General features: G+C 35.8%; 1 protein-coding gene across 1 annotated transcript; it reads left to right on the top strand.

Annotated features, from left to right (window-relative positions):
- Nucleotides 1-9,243: 9,243 nt before the first annotated feature.
- On the top strand, nucleotides 9,244-10,683 carry LOC128229127 (uncharacterized). The gene is made up of 4 exons (XM_052940820.1): nucleotides 9,244-9,363; nucleotides 9,836-9,883; nucleotides 10,068-10,159; nucleotides 10,455-10,683. Exons 1-4 carry the CDS (start codon nucleotides 9,303-9,305, stop codon nucleotides 10,575-10,577), a joined length of 324 nt encoding a protein of 107 aa, XP_052796780.1. The 5' UTR covers nucleotides 9,244-9,302; the 3' UTR covers nucleotides 10,578-10,683.
- The last annotated feature ends 2,067 nt before the right edge of the window (nucleotides 10,684-12,750 follow it).

Here is a 12,750-nt window from a genome sequence, read left to right as displayed (position 1 = left end):
CATTCGTATACTCGTACAACATTTACTTCATTACAGATACACTCTTACTCTCAAATACGATGTACCACAATTAATAAAAAAAATATTTACCGAAAAGGATGAATTAATATCGAAAACAATGGTTCTTAAGAAAGATATTGAGTTTAACTTAAAGGAAAGGTGCAGAAAACACGTTATTTTTACCTTATGAGACGATAGGTAATCACTGTAAATCTTTAAGCACTCGCCAGTCAGTATGTGTCTGTTTTCAGCTATTTAACATTTATTGATTTTAAATACGGTTGTCGCTTTAAGGTACGTTTTTATGCCCCCAAAAGTGGGCATATTAAAATCGCACCGTCCGTCCGTCCGTCCGTGTGTCCGGCTCAATAACTCGTGTCCGGGCTGTAATTTCCCTTGTATGGACAGATTTTAAAATAACTTGCCACTTGTGTTCCACATACCAAGACGACGTGTCGCGTGCAAGACCCGTGTCCCTACCTCAAAGGTCAAGGTCACACTTAGTCTTTATTCACAATGGAGTGCTGCATATAGGACATAAGAGTATAGGTTGTCATGTCCGGGCTGTAACTTTCCCTTGTATGGACAGATTTTAAAATAACTTGCCACATGTGTTCCACATACAAAGACTACGCGTCGCGTGCAAGACCCGTGCCCCTACCTCTAAGGTCAAGGTCACACTTAGTGTTTATTCACAATGGAATGCTGCATATAAGGACATAGAGTATAGGTTGTCGTGTCCAGGCTGTAACTTTCCCTTGTATGGACAGATTTTAAAATAACTTGCCACATGTGTTCCACATACCAAGACGACGTGTCGCGTGCACGACCCGTGTCTCTACCTCTAATGTTAAAGTCACACTTAGTGTTTATTCACAATGGAGTGCTGCATATAAGGACATAGAGTATAAGTTGTTTTGTCCGGGCTGTAACTTTCCCTTGTATGGACAGATTTTAAAATAACTTGCCACATGTGTTCCACATACCAAGACGACGTGTCGCATGACAGACCCGTGTCCCTATCTCTAAGGTCAAGGTCCCACTTGGGTGTTTATTCACAATGGAGTGCTGTATACATAAGGACATAGTGTATAGGTTGTCGTGTCCAGGCTGTAACTTTCTCTTGTATGGAAGATTTTAAAATGACTTGCCACATGTGTCCGACATACCAAGACGACATGCCACGTGCAAGACCCATGTTCCTACCTCTAAGTTCAAGGTCACACTTATTGTTTATTCATAATGGAATGCTGCTTATAAGGACATAACAGTGTCGGTTGTCAAGTATGGGTGGTATATTTTATGTTTAGAGGCAATTAAAAATAAATTGCCATATGTATTTGACATGTAAAGGCAAGATCAACTTTTCATGAACTGACCTTGTTCATAGGTCAATGTCACAATCGGGGGCATTTCTCACATACTGTAACAGCTCTTGTTTTTATACTCGGGCAAAGCCCATCTGGCGAGAGGTAGAAGAGATTATTAGTCATATTAGGTTATTTGAGCATAGAGCACAGACAGAATATTACCCTGGTTCTTTTAAGTGCACCGGAGTATGTCACTGTCACACTGGACCCTCATTTAACGTTCCTCTCGAAAGACGATTAATTTTCGGAGTGACAGTCAAGTGTGTTACCACCAGCAATACTTGTATAGCTCCGATATTTATCATGCAATCCGATTAGCTACCTCGTTTCCAGATCAAAATATCGCCAATATTGAATACCCCCTGAGGGTTGATTATTATGTCACCTGTAAATATGGTGTGGAAAATAACTGTTGATTATGTCCAGTCTGATTGCCTGCCAGTCATAAACTTAAAACCGATCGTCTCCTCTGAAACTTCGTGTTCCGTTGTAAATATTTTTAACAGTTGCATTCAGAATAAAGCCTTATTTTTGCATGTAGATCGGTTAAATTTTAAGGCAATGCAGTTTTCTTCGCCAAGCATCACTAAGACACCTTGAAACAACTGGTCCATTAACATGCAATTTAAAAGGTGCATGCATTGAATGATGAATATTGGACAGGTCATGGGGATTTCTGGTGTTTTTGATATTTTGAAAGTCATAAATGGTCCGATTGAAAACCCAATGGCATTTTAATGGAAAACATGTTCCCGACCGGATTACTCTGGAAATACTGTTCCAAATAACACTTGTCGTCAAACGTGCGCTCTGCATGAAGCAAAACTATGCGGATCGTTTTTTGCATGAATTATAAATGATCAGGTCAAACATAGTGCGATAAATATACCGACTGACACTTTCTTTTGTTTCAAATATTTTTTTATTAAACTGTTGGAGGATTTGTGACCCGTAGTCTTGTTATATAGTGGTTAGATAGTTGACTGTCAAGACAAGACCCCAATATCTCGAGATCTTTAAGCGTAACAGCCTCACGTATATTCTTTCATTTAGATAAATTACAAGCTTGAACTTAATTATATAAATAAAAGAAATAGTTTATCGTATTAAATTATCATTAAGATAATTTTTGTTTGACAAATATCAAATTTATATCAGTTGTATATTTTCCGACTCTTAAAAAGCGAGCTCGCTAACAGAAAATGTCTATAAAAACCTTAAGTCAAGATTACAAAATTTAATCTAAGTAGGAACAGTATTAATACCTAGGATCTCGGGTTAATACTTACGGCCCTCGAGTTAACATTTATTCCTTTTTTCTTTTTTAATTGATGGTTATTTATTCTGTAAATTCGAAGCATGAAACACAGGTAGCTTGTAGTGAGTAAATACCGTGTTCGATTACTTTACCTTAAGAAATGTAGCGTATTTAAGCGTACTGTTATACCATTTCATTAAGAAATACTAATTAAATAATTATCAAAACCAATTCTGTATTATATTGATTATGATAATGGCGTGACAATGGTTGCACTATTATATTGTTGGTAAAATATCGTCTATTTTTAGCTCACCTGAGCACGAAGTGCTCAATGTGAGCTATTGTGATCGCCCTGTGTCCGTCGTCCGTTGTTCTTCGTCGTCGTCGTCCGTCGTCAACAATTTGACTGTTTTAGGCTCTGTTGGACGATATTTGACTTCCATTTCACCTGTATCGTGATAGATATATTGTTTCTCTTATGCACACGTGTTGAATTGATGATGCAATAGCGGGATAATGCATTTTAGTCTGGAAAATTTCGGTGAAAATTGCGGGTAGTTGGTTCGTCGAGTAACATGTTTTTAGGAAATTCGGGTTTGAAATTGCATTTGTTTTCGTTGAAACTGTACATTTTCTTAAAGATTGACACTAACTCTACAAGGAAAGTCCAAAAATGTAGAGTTTGGTTAAGATTTGATAAAGTTATGGCCTCTTAAACAGGGTCATGTCGGCAAATACATGGAAATCCAGGGTCAAGTCGTCACCCTTAACAAGATAATAAAATAAAATAATAATATTTTTTTGCCAATTTTCACAAGTTACAGTTACCACATTACATTCTTACTAAAATTTGATAAAAAAAAAATTGATAAAAAAAAAAACGGTCGGGGGGCTTGGTGTGTAAAAACAACGCAACCTGCCCCTGTGTGCTGTCTACATGATCACTCGATAAAATAAATTAAGATCTTATGCCTTCATCGTTCACATAGATCTTACACCTAGATCGTATAACTAGATCTTACACTTATATCGTACACCTAGATCGTTCATCTAGATCGTACACCTAGATCTTACACTTAGATCGTACATCTAGATCTTACACTTAGATCGTACACCTAGATCGTACACCTAGATCGTACACCTAGATCTTACACTTAGATCGTACATCTAGATCATACACCTATATCGTATACCTAGATCTTACACCAATATCGTACACCTAGATTGTACACCTAGATCGTAAACCTAGATCATACACCTAGATCGTATACCTAGATCTTACACTTAGATTGTACACCTAGATCGTACACCAATTTCGTTCACCTAGATCGTAAACCTAGATCATACACCTAGATCGTACACCTAGATCGTACACCTAGATCTTACACTTAGATCGTACACCAATTTCGTTCACCTAGATCGTATACCTAGATCTTACACTTAGATCGTACACCTAGATCGTACACCTAGTTCGTACATCTAGATCTTACACCTTGATCTTAACACCTAGATCTTACACCTAGATCGTACACCTGGATTTTACACCTTATTTGCTTATGAGGATAATAAAAGAGGAACCTTTGATGTCAAGTCAAATTTGCTAAAATTTGAGTGAAATATGACTGCCTCTCATTATAAACGGCTAATGTAAATTTTGATAAAACCTAAACGAATTCGATATCCCTGTCGCTGATAGCCGACAAACACCCTTTTTGTTAGATGAATGTTTCTAAAGTCAGAAGTGTTAAATAGTATGTTTGGTATAAGAGCACGAGTTTGGAATACATCTCAGCCAATCATTTCGAAAAAAAAATCCCTTTGAAAAACATTATTAAAACCCAAAATAACGACCATATCAGATTGCGTTGACGCAATGGTCAACCGAACCAAGATGACGCGCAAAGAGGCTGGTCATTTAACCATTTTATTGGGGCTGACCAATATTATCTCTCGATTGCGTAACGTGCTGGATACCATTCATCGTTGTTACATAATCGTTATACCTCCTTCAATAATGAGGATACATATCCCCCATTTAGGCTTCTATATTCCCCTTCAATAATGAGGATACATATCCCCCATTTAGGCGTCTATATTCCCCTTCAATATTGAGGATACATATCCCCCATTTAGGCTTCTATATTCCCCTTCAAAAATGAAGACACCCCCCCATTTAGGCTGCTATATTCCCCTTCAATACTAAGGATACATATCCTCCATTTAGTCTGCTATATTCCCTTTCAATAATGAAGATAAACACCCCCATTTAGGCTTCTATATTTCCCTTCAATAATGAAGATAAATATTCCCCATTTAGCCTTCTATATACCCCACCAAAAATAGAATAAATATCTCCCATTTAGGCTTCTCAACTCCCCTTCAATAATGAGAAAACATATCTCCATTTAGCCGTCTATATTCCTTTTCAATAATGAGGATAACCATTCCCCATTTTGGCTTCTTTATTCACCTTCAATAATGAGGATACATATTCCCCATTTAGGCTTCTATATTCCTCTTCAATAATGAGGATACATATTCTCCATTTAGGCTTCTATATTCCTCTTCAATAACGCGGATAAATATCCCCCATTTAGGCCTCTATATTTCCCTTCAATAATGAGGATACATATCCTCCAATTCAGGCTTCTATATTCCTCTTCAATTATGAGGATACATATCCCCAATTTAGGCCTCTACATTCCCCTTCAATAATGTGGATAAATATCCCCATTTAGGCCTCTATATTCCCCTTCAATAATGTGGATACATATCCACATATAGCCTTCTATATTCCTATTCAATAATGAGGATACATATCCCCAATTAGGCCTCTATATTCCCCTTCAATAATGAGGATAAATATTCCCCATTTAGGCCTCTATATTCCCTTCGCGATAATGAGGATAAATATTCCCCATTTAGGCCTCTATTTTCCTCTTCAATAATGAAGATACATATCCTCCATTTAGGCCTCTATATTCTCCTTCAATAATAAGGATAACTATCCCTCATTTAGGCTGCTATATTCCCCTTCAATAATGAGGATAAATATCCCCCATTTAGCCTTCTATATTGCCCTACAATAATGAGGATAAATATCCCCATTTAGGCCTCTATATTCCTCTTCAATAATGAGGATACATATCCCCCATTTAGGCCTCCATATTTCCCTTCAATAATGAAGATACATATCCCCAATTAGGCCTCTATATTCCTCTTCAATAATGAGGATAAATATTCCCCATTTAGGCCTCTATATTCTTCTTCAATAATGAAGATACATATCCTCCATTTAGGCCTCTATATTCCCCTTCAATAATAAGGATAAATATCCCTCATTTAGGCTGCTATATTCCCCTTCAATAATGAGGATAAATATCCCCATTTAGGCCTCTATATTCCTATTCAATAATGAAGATACATATCCCCCATTTAGGCCTCTATATTGCCCTACAATAATGAAGATACATATCCCCCATTTAGGCCTCCATATTTCCCTTCAATAATGAGGATACATATCCTCCAATTCAGTCTTCTTTATTCGCTTTCAATAATGAGGATACATATCCGCCATCTAGGCTTCTATATTCCTCGTCAATAATGAGGATACATATCCCTCATTTAGGCTTCTTTTTTCCCTTTTAATAATGTGGATACATATCCGTCATCTAGGCTTCTATATTACCCTTCAATATTGAGGATACTTATCCGTCATCTAGGCTTCTATATTACCTTTCAATAATGAGGATACTTATCCGTCATCTAGGCTTCTATATTACCCTTCAATAATGAGGATACTTATCCGCCATCTTGGCTTCTATATTCTCCTTCAATAATGAGGATACATATCCGCCATCTAGGCTTCTATATTACCCTTCAATAATGAGGATACTTATCCGTCATCTAGGCTTCTATATTACCTTTCAATAATGAGGATACTTATCCGCCATCTTGGCTTCTATATTCTCCTTCAATAATGAGGATACTTATCCGCCATCTTGGCTTCTATATTCTCCTTCAATAATGAGGATACTTATCCGTCATCTAGGCTTCTATATTACCTTTCAATAATGAGGATACTTATCCGTCATCTAGGCTTCTATATTACCCTTCAATAATGAGGATACTTATCCGTCATCTAGGCTTCTATATTACCCTTCAATAATGAGGATACTTATCCGTCATCTAGGCTTCTATATTACCTTTCAATAATGAGGATACTTATCCGTCATCTAGGCTTCTATATTACCCTTCAATAATGAGGATACATATCCGCCATTTAGGCTTCTATATTACCTTACTATAACGAGGATACTTATCCGCCATCTAGGCTTCTATATTCTCTTTCAATAATGAGGATACATATCCGCCATCTTGGCTTCTATATTACCCTTCAATATTGAGGATACTTATCCGCCATCTTGGCTTCTATATTCTCCTTCAATAATGAGGATACTTATCCGCCATCTTGGCTTCTATATTCTCCTTCAATAATGAGGATACTTATCCGTCATCTAGGCTTCTATATTCTCTTTCAATAATGAGGATACATATCCGCCATCTTGGCTTCTATATTCTCCTTCAATAATGAGGATACTTATCCGCCATCTTGGCTTCTATATTACCCTTCAATAATGTGGATACATATCCGCCATCTAGGCTTCTATATTACCTTTCAATAATGAGGATACATATCCGCCATCTTGGCTTCTATATTCTCCTTCAATAATGAGGATACTTATCCGCCATCTTGGCTTCTATATTCTCCTTCAATAATGAGGATACTTATCCGTCATCTTGGCTTCTATATTACCCTTCAATAATGAGGATACTTATCCGTCATCTTGGCTTCTATATTACCCTTCAATAATGAGGATACTTATCCGTCATCTAGGCTTCTATATTACCTTTCAATAATGAGGATACTTATCCGCCATCTAGGCTTCTATATTCCTCTTAATTACCTCTTCCATAATGCAGTCAATGGGCACAGGCAGTCCTTAAAAACTCCAACACACCAATTGTGTTGGCGTTCATTGTTCGTTCATCCGTGGACAAGTGAAGTTCATGGAATAAAACAAAATCATGCCGGATGATGAAACCTCGCTGCAGTTAATGAATTAATACCGTATGCGTCAAACTTTAGAGAAAATTTGGACGGTCGCAAGGTGCCAGAACGAAGTAGATGCACACATTTAAGAGACTGTTAAAAGTAATGTTGATAATTGCTCATTGCTTATTCACTGAAAGCAAGTTAAGTTCCGACACTTTCGCCAAATATGAATATAGCTGATGCATCCACTCCATCGAAAATGCTCATGCAAATAAACAGTCACAAACATCATAGTCACATCAAAAAATTGTAAATTTGATTCAACCGATGGCACACTTACCGGTGATAGAGTGCCTTTGGGGTTCTCTGGGCTACAGAGACTCGCTCATGTTTGGGCACCAATACTATTTTTTCTGGCAATCCATCTGAAAACACTTAAAGTATAATTGTTTTACTCTTTGATATCGATATTACAGAACAAATACAATTAAAGAGTGCAACACCGGGATTTAGTTGGGAGAGAACCCACGCCGGTACAGCATTTTACGTTTAATTACTCTAATGTTTTGCCACTGTTTTTCATAATAAAACAAATCCGTAAAAAGTGCATTTTACAAACCATAAACGAGTCCCTTTCTTAGGATGTTGCCTCCAAAAAGAATATTAACAAATTTGGATGCAGATTATAATTTTACAAAAGCATGGTACTTTTGGCCACACCATTTAGCGTTTGTCTTTTATCTTGTTAGACGAAATGGCAACTATGACTGTCGAATTTTGTATAGGAATTTTTGATGGACTTTTTGAATTTATTTCTTGCCATTGTTATATTGACAATGTTGCAAATAAATGCTATCGTACTGTTTTCAGGCAAAACGACAACCGGGATCTGTAAGAACAGTGAAATGTCGAGGTTGATATTTAAATGCAGAGATAATAGCATGGCAGTTCAACAAAAAAAGCGTTTAATAAATAAGGAATATAATAATTTTGAAAAAAGTTGTAAATGATTTCATGGTATTGCATTGATTGTTGACTACACAAGCTGTTTGATTTTTCCCCTCAACACTTCATTTTCGTATGTAAAGTGATTTTGAGTTAGAAATTAAAGATCTAATTGTTTCCGCTTGACAAATTTTAATATTATAGTGCACAAAGCTATCTTATCATCTCTACTTAAAATACTACAGAGACGTATTAACATGGATGGACTTGTAATGAAGATTGGGTAAGAATGACATACCGTAATAAAACGATATACGTAAAACTTACTACGCTAGAGACCACATTCACATTCTCACTTGTCAAATACACTAAAATTGTCAGTTATGAGGCAAGCAACTTGATCTATTATTTTTTCGTTTACAATATGCGGTCGACGTCTCCCCGATTTCAGCCAATCAGAATGAAGATAAATCTCCTTCGTTTCGTAACGCAACTTTCACCGCAAACGCTGTAGAAAGACGTCGGCATTATTAATCAATACCAGTCAATCAACGCTTGTACATACAAATATGGCTATATAAGCATTCATGAATTGCCATTTACCATTCTCACTTGGACTCTGTTGTTAAAACATTTAGTTCGAACATTAACGTATTAATCACCACCGACAATGAAATCCTTAGCTGTTCTCTGCCTTCTCGTGTGCTGTGTGGCCGTATCAATGGCTCAATGTAAGTAGATAAAATTGCAATGAAGTTTTAATTATAATCAAAGCATGTACACGTACTTAAGTTTTCTGTATGAGATGTTCGCACCTGATGTTATTGCAAGTCAATTCAAAATATGATTTAGACGCTTAGCTATGTTTTCTGCATATTGTGTTCGAATAAACTTATAGCATGCAATTCAAACGCTTGTTTGAAATTAATCGACAACAATTATTGACCTACAAAAGTTGTTTTTTTCAAAACGAATGTTTTTATAAATGCCAGTGTAGATATGTTGTACAATTTCGAACATGAGTTAATTTGTTCATCATGATTTATTATAATATACGTGCTATTTAGTAATATAATAAATATCAGAACTATTTTACTATAAAAATGTATATTTGATAAATGTATTTACAAGAACTTTGTAGCTATATCAAGAAAGCTACACACACTTTTTACTTTGTCATATATCGCTTTTCTCGCTTTTCAGGGTCAGGAAACCAAAACTATCTGCCCAGAAGACACGTTCTTCAAACACGTAAGTTTGTAATATACGAAGTAATATTTTTAACATTTTTTACGAAATTACGGTTGGTCAAGATTGCACGATTCAGTATATGTATATATCGTCATGCAAGTGCATGAATGGTTAAACCAAATGTTTCAGAAAATCCACCAAATATTTTTTTTGTTAATTTGCAAATGTATTTAAACACACGCAGGTTACTGCACAAACTACCTTGGTCGACGTGTATGGCCCGGCCAGAGCTACAGTGATGGTTGCAACACATGCGTCTGTGGACCTTACGGACAGGTATGCTTGTCTTGTCACATCTGTCATTTAATAAGATATATAATTATGAACAAAAGTTTGTGTGTGCACCCGCCTTATACATATTAATCTATTTTCTTTTGAGACATAGACTTTTGATCGACTCAATTCTTATTACGTTGCCTGTTCTTACAGGCTGTGTTGAGTAACTTTTTTCTTTCAATGAATGCTAATATCATTGATATTGTAACCAGCTGTTATCATTGATATTGTAACCATAGTTAAAATACGATAACTATTTGCATCTCATTCAATCAATAAATAATGTATTTTTCAGCCGACCTCCTGCACCAGGCGTTTCTGTGCTGGTCTTCCAAGCCATGGTCTTCCCGTCCACCAGGTCATTCCAGGCCATGGCCTTCCCATCCGACAGGTCCGCCCCAGAGCAGGAGGATATTGATCAAGACAACAGTGAATGTGTGAAAAATCACCATTTATACCTCTACAAAGATTCATAATTTATTTATAATTTGATTATTATACGTGTGCAATAAATTTTAATCAAATGTATATCTTGTTATGAATTACACATATCTATAGGAAATCGTTCGCTTTATAATTCTTCTATTGCATATTCTGCAAAGCTTAAAGAAGGGTCACACGTGGTAACGTCTGGATTAGTGTATTACATATAAGTGTATGTTTTCAAATGACAGTTCGACATATTATAATCAGCATCTAAACACTAGTGACTTTATCGATATATAGATTATATTTATGGCATATGTCAGTTGAGAGCATGAACTGTGTTTCTATTTCCATTCATTCCACCATATACACAGTTTATTATTCCATTCCTAATACTTCGACATGATATAAACTATCAGTACTTGTCAAACAGTCTACATTTCTTGCATACAATAATATCTAAAAATGTTTTATCAAACACGAACATATGATAAAAAAGATATACAGAATAACATGTATTATCATTGAATGGTGTATATTTCTCTGGTGAAAGGCACACTAATACAAAACACATCTTGAAGAAAGTCCTTACAAATATGTGTAGGACAATGATATGATATGAGATATACTCTTTCTTTGGTCCCAATATGTTTCTGGGACTGTTCAGTCACATTATTCTCATAATCGCGAGATAAACTCTTTCTTTTGTCCCAATATTTCTGGGAATGTTCTGTCACATTATTCTCCTAATCGCGAGGTATCCTCTTTCTTTGATCCCAATGTTTCTGTGACTGTTCAGTCACATTATTCTCCTAATCGCGAGATATACTCTTTCTTTGATCCAAATGTTTCTGGGAATGTTCAGTCACATTATTCTCCTAATCGCCAGATATACTCTTTCTTTGATCCAAATGTTTTGGGAATGTTCAGTCACATTATTCTCCTAATCGCCAGATATACTCTTTCTTTGATCCAAATGTTTTGGGAATGTTCAGTAACATTATTCTTCTAATCGCGAGATAAACTCTTTCTTTGATCCAAATGTTTCTGGGAAATTTCAATCACATTTTTCTTCTTATCGCCAATTATATTCATTCTTTGGTCCAAAATTGTTTTGGAAGGTGCAATGGCAAAATTCTTCCGTTCGTATACCACAGTAATACTGACCTTGCAGAAACAGTTTGTTTTGCTATTGGGAGGCAAGAACGCAGACAACACTCATGCAGTGTAAGACTCCGTTAAGCACCATCAAAATGAGAGGATATTTTCAGACAGATGTATGTTCGTCCAGAACCATATAAATTATAACGTCCCGAGTGTGCATTTGAACCCTAACACTTGATTTTGTTGTTAAAAAACGTGGAGTCAGTCAATTAAATTAAATTTGCACGCCCACTCTTCCGCAGCTCATTTGGGACATTCTGAATACGAGGGGACTAATAGACATAACCCGACATTGATCGTGCCGCAGTGGGACTACATAGAGGCGATCTGTAAAGGCCAAAACTTGATTGTTATAATATTCTGAATATATTTCATTTTTCTTCACATAAACCGTTTCAAATAATACAAAAGATGATAATAGTAAATGGTCACCGGGAATCAAAAGCTCGCATTTGTTTTATTTTCTAAAGGTATTCCAGTCTGATGAAGTGTCAAATTTAATATCTGATGATTATTCACGTGCTTGGAATACACTAACCAATCATTCTAAAAACCAAAATGCCTTCGAAAAAAGCATTAAAATGAAAACATATTATTTCTTATAAGAGCATCCTGAATGAAAACAATTTATGATATGCATTTTCGTGACTTATAGAGATTTGTTAGTGTAATTAAAATGCTACTGTTTTCAACATTGAAATAACAATTTCATTTTTTCATTGTTTTAACATTTTAACCCGCTGTCACTTCCAAATCAAACGTCAGCGCGCACAGAGCTGTGAAATAAATTTAGATCTTGATATTTAACAATATAAAATACTTCTGAAAACTTAAATGGATAATGTACATCGCTATTCAGAACATTCTCAAGGACGTGGCCATAACCCAAATCATCTAACATCTTTTTATCATTATGAATCTAACTGCGATAATCTTTAGTGCACTATAATACACAGTTTGGGTTTAAACTTTTTTAATAGTATTGTCAGTGGTTACAATCT

This window comes from Mya arenaria, chromosome 3, assembly GCF_026914265.1.
Source record: "Mya arenaria isolate MELC-2E11 chromosome 3, ASM2691426v1".
Lineage (NCBI taxonomy): Eukaryota > Metazoa > Mollusca > Bivalvia > Myida > Myidae > Mya > Mya arenaria.
Note: the sequence above shows the minus strand (reverse complement) of the source record. Positions and strands in the feature narration are given on the sequence as shown.